The sequence below is a fragment of the Anomalospiza imberbis genome, chromosome 20 (assembly GCF_031753505.1).
Source record: "Anomalospiza imberbis isolate Cuckoo-Finch-1a 21T00152 chromosome 20, ASM3175350v1, whole genome shotgun sequence".
NCBI classification, from domain to species: domain Eukaryota; kingdom Metazoa; phylum Chordata; class Aves; order Passeriformes; family Viduidae; genus Anomalospiza; species Anomalospiza imberbis.
Genome location: NC_089700.1, coordinates 3,775,471 through 3,794,186, shown reverse-complemented (window position 1 = coordinate 3,794,186; position 18,716 = coordinate 3,775,471). Strand labels below are relative to the sequence as shown.

The 18,716-nt window shown below is 43.1% G+C and overlaps 1 protein-coding gene across 6 annotated transcripts in view; it reads left to right on the top strand.

The window, feature by feature from the left end:
- Positions 1 to 18,716, top strand: part of SPNS2 (SPNS lysolipid transporter 2, sphingosine-1-phosphate) — a 133,197-nt gene that overhangs the window by 23,421 nt on the left and 91,060 nt on the right. For 5 of the 6 annotated variants that reach the window (XR_011005398.1, XR_011005396.1, XR_011005397.1 and 2 more), the window contains exon 2: positions 12,948 to 13,013. Coding sequence is in view for 1 of the 6 variants with exons in the window: in XM_068210197.1 (XP_068066298.1) it covers positions 12,948 to 13,013 (66 nt within the window). In the remaining 5 variants the exon portion in view is untranslated. Of the gene's footprint in view, positions 1 to 7,412; positions 7,527 to 12,947; positions 13,014 to 18,716 lie in introns of those variants that run through there. The other variant, XR_011005399.1, reaches the window with a different exon arrangement.

Sequence of the window (18,716 nt, the reverse complement as noted above, 5' to 3'; positions counted from 1 at the left end):
GAGGGAGCTGGGAAAGGGGCTCAGGCTGGAGAAAAGGAGGCTCAGGGGGGCCCTTCTGGCTCTGCACAACTCCTGACAGGAGGGGACAGCCAGAGGAAGGTGGGGCTCTGCTCCCAGGGAACCGAGACAGGATAAGGGAGAACAGCCTCAAGTTGCACCAGGGGAGATTCAGGTTGGACATCAGGAGGAATTTCCCCATGGAAAGGGTGTCAGGCATTGGAAGGGGCTGCCCAGGGACATGATGGATTCCCCATCCCTGAAGGTCTCCAGGGAGCGACCAGAGGTGGCACTCAGTGCTCTGGGCTGGGTGACAAGGTGGGAATCGGGCACGGGTTGGATTCCGTGATCTGGGACATCTTTTCCATCCTCAGTGATTCTGGGATCTCTGGGATGCTCTCAGCCTGCTGCAGGAGGAGCAAGGGTTGATCTCTGGCAGAGGAGGAAGGCAGCTCCAGGGGAGAGCAGCCCAGGCTGAGGCTTGGGGAAACGCTCCGGTCTCTTTCTGGGCTGTGCTGCTCAGTTAGATGTGAGCTCAGATGTATCTCTGTGCCTTTCCCTGTTTCCCATGTTGAAACAGGCAAAGGTACTAACCTAAATGAGAAATACTTGGTGCTTCTGAGACAAAATCACTGTAGAAAAGATGTTTCCATTTGCACTAGTTTTTGTTAAATACCCAAGTGCTTGTTAATATAATTTCGATGTAATGATTCCCACTATGACTATGCTCACTATGGTGTGTTTAGCCACAGGAAATGTTTCCTTTTTTTCAATCCTGGTCTTTCCTTCAGAGTGGCAGTAAACTTTTGGTTCCTTGTTTTGCCTCACAACAGTAAAAACACAGGCAGGCCTGTCATATCACAGACAGTGGTTACTGTGAAATGAGACCTTCAATCAAAGGCTTTTATGTCTGCAGTATCAGAAGCTCAGCAGCCTTTGTCACCTACCCACCATCTACAAATAAAATCTGAACATGGAAAGTGATTAAAATGGGTCTGCTTTATGAACAGAGAACTAAAAGCTGGCCTAAATAAGACAGACTCTCCACTAATAACAGCAACAACAATGTTCATGTCTGGTTTTTATTTGGGATGCACATCTTATAATTAATCTTCCTTCTCCTAATTTCCCTTTCATCTGGGGCTCTTCCAAGCACTACATGGGAACATAATAACCAAGCCCAACTGTATCTGTGACACACATGATTATTGTTATTATCTTCATTAGGCTAATGCAGACTCTGAAATTCTGCGTGATCAAGTAACATGCCCAAGGTTAAATATGATGTAGTGTGAGGATTGAAAACAGAGCAGCCCTGTCTCCTAATTCAGGGCTGAATTCATGTTTTGCTCTGTCACCTAGGAGTGAGCATCACTGTCCTGTTACCACAGCCATTCTCATGGAGGTCCTGTGGCAGTGCAGCTTGGCACAATCAAGAACCTTGCTGTGAAGGGTGTTTTTGCTCCAGAAACCACTGCATCTTGCACTGAATAAAACACTCTCTTATAAAAAACAAAAAAAAAACAAAGCAAAAAACCAAAAAAAAATAAAACCAAACAAAAAAAACCCCAAACAAACAAAACCCAGGACAAGCCCTTTTTGTACTGTGAGGAATTCTGGTCTCACTGTAGCCACATGCCCACACCACTGACTCCTTGCAGTTCTGGAGAAGCCCTTGCTGTCGTTCTTATTTTAGTGCCCCCTGTTCTCATCTGAGTACATACTCTCATGCAGGTATAAGGTTTCTATCCAGAGATTTTTTCCTATATCAGCCATGGACCTATTGTAGAACATAGTAAATTCTTTACTAGATAATTTTAAGAAGTTAGACCAATGCATTTAAGTATCTTCTGTGATAACTCCAAAGCTGATTTCTTTTCTCTAATAGTGCTCTGGGTAAGCTGTGGGTTCCTTAACAAGCTTTTGTGCCCTACACAGATCTTTGAATACCTGTGTGCTCTTACTAATTACCTGTACAAAGCCACTTGCTTTGCCAGTAAATGAATTTAAAGACACTTTGCTTAGAATAACTAAATGATAGTTGGGCACCATACTCAGTTGTGACCTGACACAGCTTGACCAGGACCCAGAATGAAAGAGAAACACTCAGTGTATTTCTGTGGGAGATAAATGCATGTGAGGAGTGTCACATTGCTTTGTGCTTAGGGAAAGGTGTTTTAATCTGAGGGAGATGTTGGAATGGGCAGTGACAGGAGGGCATTTCCACTCATACATAAATTAAAGTATGCCCATGGTCAGAGCTCTGCAGTGGCTGCTATAAACACTTGTGACAGAAAGCTCAAGGTAGTTCCAGGAACCAAACATGGGCAATGTGTAGGAATGTACCCCCATTCAGCCTCATCTGTGGGAAAAACATCTTCCTCAGAGCATATGAGGATAAAACAGGACCTTCTGATTTATTTATGTCATGCAGATTGTAGGATTCTTGCAGATCAATGCACTTGTGATGGGAGAGTTCCCCAGCTGAATACCGGGATGGAGAGGAGGAATAGGAGGAAGGTCATGTGTGTTGGATATGAGAAGCTGCTGTAGGGGACTCCAAAAGTCCTAGTGATGGTGCTCTAGAGAGAACGGGGAAAAGAGGTGGGTGAAAGGAAGCATTATGTTACAGTGGCCTTGGAGCAGCTGTATCCACCCTTCTTGTCCTCCCTCTTATGAACACAGGCTGGGAGAGTTGGGCTTGCTCAGCATGAAGAAGAGCAGGCTCAGGGGAGACCTTAGTGCCCCTTCCAGTGCCTAAAGGGGCTCCAAGAGAGCTCATGAAGGACTTTGGATAAGGGCCTGGAGTGACAGAACAAGGGGGAATGGCTTCCTACTGCCAGAGGGCGGGGAGAGATGGGATATTGGGAAGGATTCTCAGCTGTGAGGGTGCTGAGACCCTGGCACAAGTTGCTCAGAGCAGCTGTGGCTGCCCCTTCCCTGGAAGTGTTCAGGTCCAGCCTGGATGGGGCTTGGAGCAGCCTGGTCTTGTGGAAGGTGTCCCTGGCCATGGCAGGGGTTTGGAACAAGATGAGCTTTAACATCCATTCCAGCCTAAACCATTCCATGATTCTTTATGCAGGACGACAGACTCATGAACCTACCTGCCAAGTTCAGCAGCAGAGTCTCAGGGGTGTTTAAAGCATGTGTCTAAGAGTAAAGGCTATTCTGGGATTACTAAAGTTAGGGTAAGTATTTTTAGCTGAGTCCAAAAGCTTCTTCATCTGGAATTTTAAACAAGGTTTAGGTAGCTACTTGAAATAGTGGGGCTTTGGTTCTTTTACAGACTTCCTGTTGTCTCAAAAGAGAGTGGCATCACCAAGTTTGTATCACAGTTTTATCCAGGTTTTAATCTGTGGACGAGATGCTGTGGACAATTCCAGCTTTTCCTGCTTGTGCACTTAAAGCCTCATGAGCCTGTCCAGATCTAGGTGACAGAGGGAGATTTGTGCAGTGGACATTAACATTGCACAGTCACTTGTGCAAAATCAGTGTGCAGGAGCACTGAAGATGTGCTCTTACACCCCTGTATCGGCATGAAGTTGATGACAAGAGCTCTTTGTTAGCCCAGGACCATGACAGTAGATGTTTCATTCTTTGACTGGGAAATCTGACAGTCATGCACTGCAGAAACCTGCCTGGAATGTGCCTGACATTCCCTGATGGGCTGCTTTGCTCCTGGCTGCTGCTCTTCTGCAGATCACTCTGTACAAGGTACCTCTGCATCTGGCATCTCCCTTGCATTTTATAAAACATTCTTTGTGGTAAAAAAAGAATAGGAAGCTCCTTAAAATTACATGCAATATACCAATGTGCCCTGGACAGCTTGTAATGTTCTGAAATAGCTGCGAGGCACTGCCAAGCAGAAGCAAAATGCAAATGAGAGATGAGATGCAGTCACTTGGAAGTACGTCCAATCTGAGTGCACATTTCCACAGATTTGATAGAAATCTTCTTAACTGGAGAAATTAGCTGTCATCTGCTGTAAATCATCAGTCACTAATTACCCCAGTTGTTCATTCAGTCTCCTGTGTCACAGAAATGTGCATAGCTGTAGGAGAAAAGGAAGTGGGTAAAAAGTGCTAGAGTGTGGAACTAGAGAACACTGAGGCTTTCTTCCTTTCACCTTCACAAGCTTGAAATTTACAATTTTTGGCTCTCTGATTTTTTTTTTAGTTTAACAGTTTGAATTTAATTTTATTATTGTGAAATAAAATCAATGAGCTCCAGAGACACAGTTGCTTGTACATAGAAGTGCACATAATAGCCCAGGCTTTTTGGTGGGATTTGTGTTCCCAGCCTACCTGAAAACCTCAAATCCAACAGGTGGTGTGTCAGAAGGTGTAACAGAGCAAGTTCTCATTGTCTGTGTGAGTGAGGTGGCAGCAAAGTGGTTGTGCTTGCATAGACTTGGGTTTAGAGCTGTTAACCTCATGCCATGCACACTATTAGTTCTCAGTTTAGTGCTGTTAAAATATTTGCATGTGCTTTAACTGGTTCCAAGTGATTAATACCCACCTATTTACTTGATAAGGTAGTATCAAGCATTCAGTAGAATATGGTAATATGCTTTGAATGTATTTGGTTAAAATATTTACTTTTATAAAAGTAAAGGCATCAAACTGATTCTGAGAACAAGAGCCCAATCATTATGTATTGTCTCTGGAACTCATAAATGCCTCTTTTCCTTTCTTGATTTTATCTAGTCAGAAAACCAAGAGGTTAGAACTGTGAAGTCTATAACCACATCCATACAAAGACAGCAAAAATCTCCAAAATCTCTCCAAAAAGAGATTTTGTAGATACTTATTTTAATTTCCTTGCAATTTGTGGCTCATGCCAGTTTCCTGACTCATCGTCACCCCGGTATGGTGATAAGCCAAGTTTTCCAATAAGGAAAACAAGGGAGCAGTGAGTCACTGACTGAATTCATATGCACTTGATTTGCTCTATCATTATCCATACTGGTTTTATTTATTTTAATTAGTTCATATACAAAATCTCTGAGATATGTTTCACTGCATGAATTAGCTCAACTTGTTTGTCTTGTCTAAAGATTAGAAAAGCAGAAGACAAGTAGAGCTTCTGGTGGCAGGCCCAATTTTTTCTGCTACAGAGTCCATGAGGAGAATGTGAATTGGAGGAGTATCTGAATTTTCTGAGATTGGAATAATTGAAATAATAACATTATTTTTTGAGACTCTCCTCTTTGATCTGAAAATCTGGTGAGCCTGCTGCTTAGATCTAAAATGCCCCCAAGAGTAGTTTTTTTTTTTTTTTCCCTCTGGTAAAGATTGTGTTTCATTCAGTGTTTGCATTAGATAAAAACCCCAGAAACTGGGTCTAAACTGAGTCCTGAGCTAGAGATGCTGGATGTGGGAGAAAGCATTGTCTGAAAGCTGTTAATGTTTCCTGTCCTTTCAGATTTACTAATATAAACCTCAGCTACTACTTCAGTTTCTTTGATTTTTCAGATTTGTAAGAGGTTCTAATTTTTCCCATTCCACATAAAGGAACTGTTCCAAGTCTCAATGAATAAGTTTGGTTTTAAGTTCAGGTCTAGGTGCCAATTCATTTTAGTCTGTCCTTTGAGCCAAATCCTGTCACTTATCTCTAATTGAAGCCTTCCCTTGGCTTGTGGGAGCTGCCAGGCTGATTATATAGGCTAAGCAGCAGTCTGCAAGTGAGATGAGGCAGGGGTGAAATTAGGGATCTCCTTGCAGGGAGCTGTGTCCCAGGTGGAGAGGAGAGTGAAGTGACACTGTGAGCTTCTCCTCAGATTTGGCCCATGTCATTTTTAAGTCTTACTGCTGAGAGCTTTTGTTGCGATGGGTCATAAATGGAAAATGTTCCATGTTTTGGAATTTATTTAAGCTCTTTGCTTCATGCTGGCCATGTATCCCATGTTCCCTGTTTGACAAGGACATCCTTCCCAGCCATAGTCCTGGGAACAGACATACACTGTAATTAAGGAGATGAAGGATTTGATTAGGGTGTGGGTTTACCAATGAGGCACCCAGCATTTGGCAGCCATGGTTGCATTCAAACTCCTATTTGTTTTGTTTTGGTTTGGTTTTTTTTTAATCCCAACAAGACTGGCTGTCCTGTGCTGCCTTCCCTAGACGCCCTGACCCTGTGTTAATTATGCCTTGTGCTAATCGATTCTACTCCTGATGAACTTTTTTTATCTCCTCCCAGTCTTCCAGGCAATTTTGTGCTCAGGCTTTGCATACCACATTACAGTAGAGTTTGAGTTGTTAGAGAAACCATCATTTATTACTGCCAGAGCAAGAAGTTGCTTTTTTAATATACTACTTCTCCATGTTCTTGATTAATCACATTCCTTCTATATTTTTTTTTCCTGTTGCTTAATTACTTGTTACATGCTATGCAGGTAAGCCAGTAGTAGCCTTTGGGAATGAATGAATAAATGAATAGCTCAGATATTCCCTACTGATACTATAGTAAGGACAAAAACATTGAATGAAAACAGTGGGTGTGACAGGTGGTGTGAGTCTCTGAGGATGACACTGGTTTTGATTCAGAATAGGAATGTCACCTCAGACAGACATTTCTATTTCATTTCCCAAGCAGTAATGTGTGCTTTGCAGAGCTTACAGCACCTGTCCTTCCAAAAACCCACTGCAAATGCTGCTTGGAGTGAACAGTAATTCCTCTGCTGTGTCCTGACAGTCCAACACCATCATCTGAGACAAGCCTCTACCTTCTGCAGGTAGTGGGAGGCTCTCAGTGCCTGTGAAGGCTGTGAACTCTCACACTTCTTTGGGGTTTTGTTAGGAAATGGCTGGAGCTTTTTCAGGGGAGGTTTATGCTGGAGATCAGGGAAAAGGTCTTCCCCCAGAGGGTGCTGGGCACTGCCCAGGCTCCCCAGGGAATGGGAACAGCCCCAAGGCTGCCAGAGCTCCAGGAGAGTTTGGACAGCGCTGCCAGGGGTGCACAGGGTGGGATTGTTGGGATGTCTGTGCAGGGCCAGGGGCTGGACTGATGATCCCTGTGGGTTCCATCCAGCTCAGGATATTCTCTGATTCTGTTCTGTGATTTTGAAGCAACTGTTTCATGTCCTATGAATGACATCAGGATCCTGGCTGACTCTGATCTTCAGCTCAAGCTGCTGTGATTGTCTCTTCCCAGCACTCTATTACTCAGGGAAACCCCTTCCTAAGGATGCTGCTGTGGGTGTTGGCAGTTGCTTTTCAGTGCTTTCTAGGTCACAAGTTTCATGCATTACAGTGTGAACAGATCTTAAGAAACCCTTGTTTTGATTTGTCTAATTGCTAGGTTTATTTTGTTTGTTTCTTTTTAATCCTGCAGCATTATTTCGAAACCAAAGACTGTTTCAGCAGTGTGTATTGTCATGTCATGCAACAGTGGAAACTAGTTTTGCAGAAGGAAAGTTGGTGTTTATGTCCTAAGGAAGCTCCTGTCAATGTTTTCAAGCCAGATGTCACCAGGCATTTATCAGTACTTGAAGAGCAGGCAGGGAATGCTTTCATGGCAATCCAAAGAGGGTAGTACGACATTTATATTCTAGACTTGCTAGTTCTGGCAGCAGTGGGAATTTATCTTGAGGTACAATTATCAGTAGGGCTACCACGGTGGTTTTCTGCAGCTGAATATTTAAATAAGGACTCAAATTGTGCCGCTGGTGTTTAATAGCTGGTGGGTGGCTGAGCTGAAGCAGCTCGTTTGAAGCTCAGGGATCTGTGTGCGAACTGCTGCTACACCTTGGGGTTGCAGTGAAGATACAATCACAGAGTCTTCAGAATAAACTTCTCTCCACCTAATCTTTTCACATGTCTCTGAAGAGACAGGTGTGTTGCACCACTCCTCTGCCTTCTTAATGTTTTATTTGAAGGAGGTTGAATATGGCTGCAGGCATGAGGAAGAGCCTGATGGGAGGAAGGTGGTTTTTGTCTTTAATGGATAGAAGGCCAGGGCTTGGCTATCCCTGCTTAGCTACCTTCCTCTGTGGAAGCTGGTCCTGGAAATACCAGGGATCACAGTCTGGGAAGAAAATGCCTTCATAAGAGAGGTAGGTAGCAAGAGGTAACAGAAGAAACAGTATTGTCAGTACAGAGTCTGCACTGGCTCTCAGGGAGTTGAGAGTGTGAATCTGGGTTCCATAAAGAGAGGTCCAGACCTGCAGTGGGGCAGGAGGGAGGGTGCTAGGGGCACACATCCTGTATCCTGTGGAAAACCATGTGCTGGTCCGTTTCAAGCACCATCCTTTTTCCCCATTAAAAAATGCCTTTAAAAATGAACATGCTTTCTTAACTAAGTAGTTATGTTGGCCAGTGGTGTTGCAGCACACACACAGTATTTATAGAATGTGAGCTGCAAACCTGTGCCTTTACTTCTATAGCTTTGCACTCTGTGCACAGGCCAACTACATTTTGCACCTGCCTTGGAAGCAGTTTGAAAGCAAATCATGATGTTTTGTTTTGGTGACTGGAAAATGGGGCTGTCCCAGGGAAGCTCTAATGTGTTTTTGCTTTGAAATTGTCATTTTATTGTGGACACTGCTGTCCACATTTTACTGTGGACAAACTAATGGCCACTGTTTCTTATCATGGCAATGTATACAGGCAGCAGTATTTGGTGAAGAGCTCACGTAGAATCCTGCAGCTTTTGATTTATTGTAGCTCAGCTCAGGGACACAAAACCTATCTAGGCAAGCAGCTTGCCTCATGCCTCATCTGGACCACCTACCTCCCTGTTTGAAGTGTGAACCACACGCTTCCAGGAAAATTCGGCTTTCCCAAAGTATTTCCCCTAAAGCAGAGATAACCTGGGCCATTAAATGTGGATTTGCATTCCAAAAGCCTCAGAATCAGGTATTTTACAATCACTGTTTCTGACGTGATCAGTAAAAATATCAGCAGTACCCTAGAAACCCTCTGACCCTGTGAGTGGATGAGGTCAGGCACATCCCTCCCTATCTGTAGCACTCCATGACCTTTTATCCTCCAAATTGCTCCTCAAAGTCCTCTTCATGCCCAGTGCCCACAAAAGTCTGATAGCTGCCTTGGTGTCTGTCAGGTTCTTAGACATTAGGCCTGCATCCCCTAGAGATGGCTGCAGTAACCAGTCTTTGCTCTTCTCTCTGGGTTCCCAGTAAGTCCTGTCCCTGTGCCCATCTTGATCAGCACTCATGGCTGGGTGCTGCCTGTGTTTCATCTCACTGAGTTCCAAATCTACATCAGCATTAACAGCGTCTGGTTCAGCTGCTGAGATGCTTTGGGAGATTGGCACCATGTTTCCTGTATGTTTGCTCAGCCCTGAAAATACAAAATGTGCTTAAGAAATAACAGGTGGGAGAATGCAAGCTGCCATGTAATCATACAGCCATCCCAAATGGCCAGCAGCCCTCCAGAGAGGTTCTCAGGAAGACTGGTGCCTGCTGGCTGCTCTTGGCTATTTTGAGATCCTCCTGGGTCATAGGTATGAGCTTTAATCCAAGAAAGACCTTGCCAGCCACGTGTGGTGGCTTCACCTCTTGGATTGAGTCAGGTGCTGTGAGACACAGCACTGCAAGCAGTGTGGTCATTGTCTGGAGCCTGGCTCCAGCTCTCTCCCTTCCCATCACCGAGAAGCAGAAGGGAAAGTCAAAAGCTGTATCATTGTCCTGTATTCTCCCCTGGTCTATCATTGGTTAATTGTATCCCTAAATCTTATTAAATTCTGGGGTGAGTCATTGCCACAGTGAGGTAGAAACAGAGCTGAGTGAATTTAAGAGAGGAGGAGTGTCTTCCCAGGTGAGTGGCTGAGCAGGAAAACTCCCACAGCAGAGAACTTCATAGGTGTGTTGCATCATCTGCCTGCTGTTGCCTCTAATTTAATGTTCTAAACCCGAATCAAAACACCTGTAGTCCAAAGAGAATATAAAATAACTTGGAAGTAGGAAATCCTTGCCATTTAGACATGCAGATCTCTCTTAATCATCTGAGACCTTCTTCCAAGGTCACACAGGACTTACAATTGTGGTTCTGCATTGTCCCGTTGTATTGACTCTCCATAGAACCCACTTTCCTCTCCACCAACAGGATAAAATTGTAGGATTAATCCAAGCGTCTGCACATCTGTGTCCAAAGTGTATTTCATTTTTGGCTACAGGAGTTCGAGCTTGTAAAACTCATTATGGTCTGGAGAATGGTGAAACCACTGTTACTGGACAAATAACTTGTCACAAACTGGAAACTCTCCTCTGTTTTTTTTTTTTTTTTCCTTTGTGTAGGCACCATTATATTCCCCTCTACTTTCTGTTTTGGTTTCTGATGCAAATCCGTAAGTTTGTTTTCCATCACATCCCAGGCTCCTGCTTCTCATAATTTTTAGAAGTTTAATGTGCCTCTTTGGCATTTTGTCATGGCTGGGATTATGTTGCTGAAGGTAGGAGAGCCACCTTTCAGAGTGCTGGATGGAGCTCTTGACATGTGAATGTATTCCCTCGTGGAATATATTTCATATAGTCCAACCCCCTGCTCAGCTGCAAGCAATGAGTAGGATATTTCATTTCTGTGCAGCACGACTGAGTGATGATAGGAGAGCATGAGAAAATATTGTACTTGGTATTTTCTCCCTTCTTCCACATTGTTCTTGAGGATGTTAATGAGTTCATTGTCCCTAAAATTTGGGTTATAGTGCCCAGGAGTTGTTCTGACTTGTTGAGCTTTGCCTGATGTGGGCAATCTGGGACCAAGCAGTACTGGAGCCCAAAGTGCTCAGAGCTGGTTAAGCTTAGTGGGGTTTCTAAGTTGGGTGGCATGGATGGCATGATTTTTTTTTGTGAAAGGGTGTAACACCAAGGGGAGCAGGTAAATCAGCTACACCACTGAGGGGTTTGCTAGACAGATGCAAATTCAGTTGCTGCCTGGATAATAGTATCTCAGTTGCTAATGGAGCAAACTAGGGAAGCACAGTCAAGAAATGCCAGGGCACTTTGTAAATGGAGTTAAATCTGCCATCCAAGAGAAAGCAAAGAAATTCCTGTTGAAATTGTAGTAGACGACAATGTTCCGAAGGAAAAGAAAGGCCAGGGGAACAACGTGTCAGGATGGAGGTAATCAGGCACTTAATACTTCAGAAAAGTATAGAATCACAAAATAATTGAGGTCAGAAATGACCTCTGGAGATCATCTAATCCAAGCCCCCTGCTAAAAGCAGGGTCAGCTAGAGCAGGTTGCACAGGAGTGTGTCCTGTTGGGTTTTGAGTATCTCCAAGGATGGGGAACCCACAACCTCTCTGAACCTCCAAGCTTGACCTCCCTGACAGTAAAAATGCATTTTCTTATGTTTAAATGGAATTTCCCAGATTTCAGTTGTTGCCCTTTGCCTCTTTAACTGGGCGCCAGTGTGAAGAGCCTGGCTTGGCATCTACCCACTTTTATCAGTGACAACCTACATTAATTAGTTCACACCCTTCCCCACCCTCAGACTTCTTGTTTGAGGCTAAACAGTCTGATGAGAGAATAGGGAAGTGGGAGTTGTTGCAGGAGGTTGAACTAATGTTTCTGGGCAGATATTGAGGCCTAAAGCCCACCTGAATGCTGTTCTGAGTAAATAGTGATGTACAAATAGTACAGAACAGCTCAAATGAGCTTTCTCGCTTTTTCTTCTATCTTCTTCTTTTCCCTTAGTATCTTTAATGTATGACTGTTCCCTTGGCATTGTCCCAGATGTCTTCTGGGAATAGTTATCTCTGGGTCTTATCTCCCTGTGTTTGTCATGTAGTGTGATCTTGGCAGTCCCAAAAGCTAGGACATTTATGGTGAGTGATTCAGGTTCTTGCTCAGTTGATTTCTGTAACCTGCAGAGATGAGAAGAATGACTTTGGATAAAGCCTTGGATCAGAATTTAAGCTGGAGGTGAACTTCTGTGGATGTTCAGTGTAGTTAGAGAACAATTTTCTTCTTTTTTGAAAAGAAACTCGCATATCCTCGGGTTTGGGGAAGATAGTGGTCGAAATAAGGAGGTCCCAGATCTAAAGAGAGCAACAGTCTCAATTCCAGACCCAGGCAGTCAGGTGCTGGTTATTTAGACCACTGACAAATATTCAGGCCTATAGATTTGCATCTGAGACCACTGCACCATGCAGAGCTTGGCAAACCTGTGTGCTCCCAAATGAGTTATTAAAGCTCTGCTGTGGGTTTTCATATTGGTTTATTGGTTACAAAAACATGACTGTCCCATATACCTGATGTTACATGTGTCAAAATGTTTGGTACAAAAATGTTAGATCTAGTTGAATGTATAAATACTTCAAAACCTGTTAATTTTGCTTGTGCCAATTAATATATTTGGGTTCAAAGAAGACAAGATTTGGTTTGGTTCTGCTTGTAGTTGCTTGGATTCTCAGCATCTGGTCACTTACCCACCTTTATTAAGGCATTTTAAATGTATTTGTTATATTGGCTTTGAAAGTAGAAACTCCCCAGAAGTAGTTAAATATGAAATCTTTCATCATTGCTATCAATCTGTCATATCTCCTCCCAGCAGAGATTTGTTAAAACTTGTCTTGGATTCAATCTGTCTGTCTTGTCAAACCATTTGAAGCACCTTAGATGCAGAATCAGTTTCCCTGTATTTCTGTGAAATAACAGAAATAAGAAGCCTGGATTATGAAAAAAAAAAAAAAAAACCAAAAAAAACCACAGAAAGCCTGATCTTATTTAAGCAGAAAGGAAAGACCAGTTTCCATTCATGAGGATTTCATTCCCAGGCTAATTGTATAATGTTGCAACTGCCTACCTCTGCTTTTATTGTAGTAGCCCAAAATTACTGAGTGTGCATGTATAGGGAAAAAAAGTGCAACCTTTAGAAGTTATGTGTTAAAACTGGAATTTGAAGCTTGGCTGATGCGTCACAAAAGGTTTGAGTTGAATGCTTTTCAGAGGCTAAGGCACTGAGCACGTTCTCCCTTTTCCTTGTAGGTGTGTTACTAGACATCCAGCAGCACTTTGGAGTCAAAGACAGTGGGGCTGGCTTGCTGCAGACAGGTAAGAAAGTGTTTCTTCTCTCACTGCTCTTTGTGACATTCCATTTGTCCAATGAGTGCCTACAGATTTCTTCATTATGATGCATGGGCATACTGGTTGTGAAATCTCCTCTTAGAAAGGTGAATAAATACACTCCTACTGGGAAGCTAAATGAACATGAGGGTTTTTTTGGCCTTGATTTGCTGTTGGCAGGAGATTGGGTCTCACAATGACTTGAGTGCAGAATGGACCAAAAGCAAACAAACCTGATGATTTTATTTGCAAGAACTAAATTCAAGCAGGAGATTGTTCCTTCCCCTAGATGAGAAAACTCATGATAAACCAACACCAGCATCCTGTTCACTTCTTTAGGTTGGTAATAAGTATGATGTATTTTGCCCTTCAAGTGCTTGACAGAGAATCTGCTGAATGGACAGTCCCTGGGAGCATGGTGTGGCATGAAATGTAAAACTCACTGGGGCAACAGCCTGAGGATGAAAGCTGTAGGCAAGGATAACAGCCACTGCATCCATGAGAACCCATGGATTAACAATAGCCCTGGAATTCTGGTGCTGTAAGCGTCTGACATTTCTCTTGTTGTGTAAGGAAGTATTATTGCAATTCTGATGTCCTTTTTATGGAGCAGGCATTTTCATGTCTCAGCCATTTTTAGGCAGAGCTGAACAACCCCAGGAGAACCCCATCTTCTCTGCCTCTAGTCCTGAGGTGGCTTAGGGGAGGGCCTGTATCAGTGGGCTGCCCAGGGTGACATTGAGTGCCAGTCTCATGCAGGCACGACGGCACGATTGATCCTCATGGACAGTTGAAAGGAGTAGCAGTATTTTTAAGAAATGCAGTATTTTAAGAAAACAGTCTGCTTTGAAAACCTCCTACAGAACTATTAATTAGAGTCATGGATTTGTGATGCTGTAGCTGTCTTGTCACTGTCATCTGTCTGAAGGAACCACACTTGAACAATTATATCTCTGAAAAAGTGAGAATTCTGTTGGGTTTTGAAATAGTGTGCCAGCATGACATGTTTTCCCATGCTATCACAGTGGATACCAAACACCTGTCAGAAGCTTGTCTGTGAAATTGTGGCCAACAGTGAATTGTGTAAAATCATTAATTCTTTATGATCTCACTAATTCTGGAGCTCCATCAATTGGTCTTTGATTTGAAATGATGTGAACCACTGCAATTCCCCTCCTTTTTTATTTCCTGCAGCCCATGGCACAGTAGGGTCCTCATCTGTGGTTGCAGCTTCTTGGTAATGTTGTAATACAAACAGTTAATAACGATTTGTATTAAATGTTTAAAAAATGCTGTCCTTGTGGGACAGCAGAGCTCAGCTCAGCTGATGTGAGCAGCATGTGTCCAGAACAGAAGGTTTCAGCTTTACAAGTGCCACTAATTTCACGTAGCATCAATCAGTTATGCCCAAAATGGCACTGGCTGTCTGTCAGATTCTTTTCTACAGCAATTATTTGTATTTATTTATTGTACTCAGAGGAACGGGTCCTCAATGTATCATTAAACACAAAGTGCTTTCAAGAAAATATTCTGGTGGAAAAGACACTTGCCAAAGCATGTATTTAATCTTACTTCCCTTCTGAAGATGATTCACTGACAGCAAGTAAAAGCTAACTTCAACAGGATATTCATTTGTTAATTGCAAGATAAGTTATTTATTTCTCTAGCAAATACCCAGGGCATCTGAAAACAGCATCACTGAGATATTGCAGGATTTCTCTTGAGTGTGTCAAGTTTTCTAACAGGTAATTGTTGCTTTAAGAAAAGCAGTGTTTTCTCTTGGAGTTTTTTGCTGAGCTGAAAACTTTGCTTCTGCAATATAGATAATAATGTACTAATCACAGTGCTATCAGAGGAAAAGAGTGCTCAGAAAATAAAACACCATTTCACATAAATAAGGGTAGAGGCACGTAACTGAAAGCTTATTAAGTCTATTCCTCCAGCTTACCAAGTTTCTGTGTTGGCATGTGGTCCATGGACCAGATATCCTTAATCCTGGTTAAAAAAAGATGCTGCCCTAAACCACCACAAGCATTGGTTCTCATCTTTTGTCTTTTCTCTAAATCTGACTTCTCAATGTTAAAATCAGGGGAAGTGGTGCAGAGTTTAAAACACTTGCCCAGGGTTGCAGAAGAAGCCTGGAGCAAAGCTGGGGCCAGGCCAGGTGTCTCCCACTCTTCTGCCTTAACCCTGAACAGTTCCTTTGCCAGCAGACATACAAATATTGTTTGCTTCCCATGAGATGGTCCTGCTAACTAATTGAGTGATGTGAGACGAAGCACTGTTCATCCCGATTATGTCCTCTGAATAAAGAGTGGATTAGTCCTCAGGTTTTTAATCCTACATCTAAATCAGTCCTAAATTAATTTATAACATTAATGAGGGGGAGTGAATTGTAGTATATATGCAGTTCATATCACCCATCAAAAAGGCAATAAAATAAGAAACTTTAAAAAATTTTAAAAGCCTTTTAACTGAGAAACAAGGTTGCACAAATTTTTAGGAGGAAATGGTTCTGAAAATCCAAACAGAGAGCAGGGAAAAGAAATCTACCAAGGATAATGTTTGACCCTGTGTTCATCCCACACCTCACTCTTTGCAGGCACAGCTGATCTGGTATCTCACTCCCTCTGATCACTTGCAAGCCAATCCATACTCTCAGCTTCTGATGCTGTCTGGAAAGCAAAGATGACTTCTTCTTTAGGAATTGCAGACACAAATAGAATTTTTGTCTTCTTTTATATTAATCCTGACATACAAGCTGCTCTTTAACCAAGAGATAATGTAAACTGCTTAGAGGGACACTGTAACTCCCTGTACAGAAAAATCACAGGACAATCCAGCCTCATCCATAATGGAAAGAAGCAGACCATGGTAGTCTCTACAGCAAGCATCCTGTGACAGCAGAGGACACGCTGACAGATGGAGCACAACTGCTGCTTGCTCAGTAGCATTCTAGAGTAGCACACATAAAACTGGTGATCTGAGCTTCACTTATCTCCGGATGATGCTGTAACTGTGTGCTGATCTTCCCTTTTAAAGCATACATATGCACTTGTGTAAATATTGATTTAGTTGACTGTCCCACAGGTCTGCATCCAAGCTTTCTTGTGCTTTTCAGTTCTTACTGGCTGCTTTTCCCAGCTAGAGAAAGGATAAACCTGGCTGAACTGAGAAGGTGATAGAGCATCTTGTGCCTACTTGAGCTGTACTGCTGTAGCCAGTCAATACATTTATAAACCAAACCATTCAAAAAGTCTCATCTATGTGTGGAGTTAAGTAGGAGCAGCTACAGAACTGCAGGCCACTAGGAGCACAAAGACTAAGAAGGTGGACAACTGGATTTGTACTGCTTCAACTGGATTTTGAACTGTTTCAAAATAGTGTTATCCTTCCATGGACACTATATAATGGGAGTAATGCCTCAGTGCTGTACTCTGGTCTTGACTAGATTATATTCCCTTCTTTCTACAATTCTTGTTCTTTATTGCTCTGTCTGCTCTCTGTGGCCTTGAATTTACTTTCCTTTTGTGTCTCTTGCCAGTGCCTATGTAGCACACAAGAGCTCTTAATAATAGCAGTTGCTGGCTCGCGATACAGTTCGTTGTCCGAAGATCTCAGGATGTTTTATATCAGAAGGGCTTATAAGGCTGGCCCTTATAGGTGGGGAAACCAAGAAAGCCAGATGGGAAAAATTACCTGCCCAAAGTGGCACAGCAGGTCTGAGGCAGAGCCAGGATGAGAACTACAGTCCAGTTCCTGAACATGCAGCATTAGTGCTATGAATGAATGAATGAATGAGGTTAATGCTTAGACCCAGAGATTTGGTCCTTGTTACTGGGCACCTGAATCCTCCAATCCAGACAGCTCCAGCTCAGGGACTTCTTCAGGTGGAAACTGAGAGGTATCAAATGGAGGTTATTGCAAGGATTCCATGGAAATGCGGAGGGGGGAAGTGTCTGTCTTCAGGAAGAGCATAGAGATGTCATTAGAGGAAACCCTGGTAGGCAAAAGTGTATACTGTAAAGTCACAAGCCAGGAAATGTAAGGAGGTGAGAGGTTTGCAAGGACTCATTAAAGGTGAATAATCATAGATAACTGGGGCTCTGAAGGAACTTGTCTTTCCTCATGTGCAGAGAGATGGGCATTCCCCCAGATGCCTTTCAGCCCCTGGTTTCCCAGAAAGCCAAGCAATGCCAGGTACTTCTTCGTAAATCTTGTTGTGAGCTCACTTTTGCTGGAAGGGTCAATTCCAACTACAATCTCTGTTAATTTGAAAAGTGGAACTTTTATCTACCTGTGTTGCCCTACCTCTTGAGCTGACATAGTGTAACCTTTGGAGTAGGTTACAACCTTACAAATACACTCAGCTCTGGTGTGCTGTGATTGTTCCCACCAAGCTATAAACAGGTGCACTGAGAAGGGGTCTTGACAGAGTGGATGCAGCACAATGGTAGCATAAATCAGACTTGATGAAATTCAGTTCCCTTTGACTCCCATCTTCTTGTCATTGGCTTATGGTGGCAGCTGTACCTCTCTAACATTTTTATTTATTCCATGCAGAAAACACATTCTTCAGGTGCTAGCCCTGAATATGTGTATATTAGGTGAATTGCAGATGCTGCTTGTTTCTTTTCTACCATCTGCTTCTCCCTAAATGGACACTGTTTTTCTCCTCAGCTGTGCTCTGCAGAACTGAACTACATCTTCACGTTTTGCTTCCTACTGCACCTGCTTAACTGTTCTTCTTTCTAGAACAGAAAAAAACATGATCTAAACACTTTCTGTTTTCTATTTCAAGTTCATGGGCTTTCCTTTTGGGTGAATGGCTTCCTGCACCCAAGCTCTTCCCAAGGAGGTGGCTCCTCAGGTGTCCAAGCCAGGAGGTGAGATAGAAGGCTTATAGAATACTTTGTGCTTGCTCTTCTTATGACTGCAAATGGTTTGGTCCACCATGTCCTACCCACTGCCTTCTTCCCTGCTTTCAACAACACTAAGCATTCTTAAATCCAGGTTACTTCTTTGGCAGTCTGGTGCTCAAAATGGCAGGACAACGTGGAGCTTCTTTCTGCCAGGAGATCCTCTAAGTCCTTTCAACAATGAGCAAAACCTTTCTCCCCATTTCCCCCTCCATACCTGACTTTGTGTCCTTTTCTCTGGCATTTTTCCATCTTCTATAGGATGCTGTTGATGTGGGGATTAAGCGAGGTCAGTTTAAGCAATGAAGAGGAGAAAGCAGGGCTCTTTAAATTGCCTTGATTAATATTGTGACAAGGGTTGGTCTTATTTTACTGGAGTGAGTTGGCAAAGTCCAGAGCTTGATTATTTCCCACCTACATCCTTTACAAGTTCAGACAGTCCTTTTTTTCTGTGTGCTAGAACAGTCTGATATCCTGAGAAGTCATGGCAGTCTGAGGGTCTGATTCATGAAAGCACTTAAACCTATTTGGAAATGCCTCTGCAATCAAGAAGGAGAGTATTGTCTTGAATCAGTGAGCAGGTTAGAGGAAAACGTGTTTGTGCCCTGGCCCAGTCCCCACGCACCAAGAAGCGAACTATAAAAATGCCATTTACAGCGCGTGTTCCCACTGGACAGCCCTGGATTGCAAAGTAAATCTTCTTTGGGGGGAATGAAATGGTCAGGGTGGGAAGGGAAGGCGTCCTTGCTTCCTGCTGAGAGGAGGGAAGTGC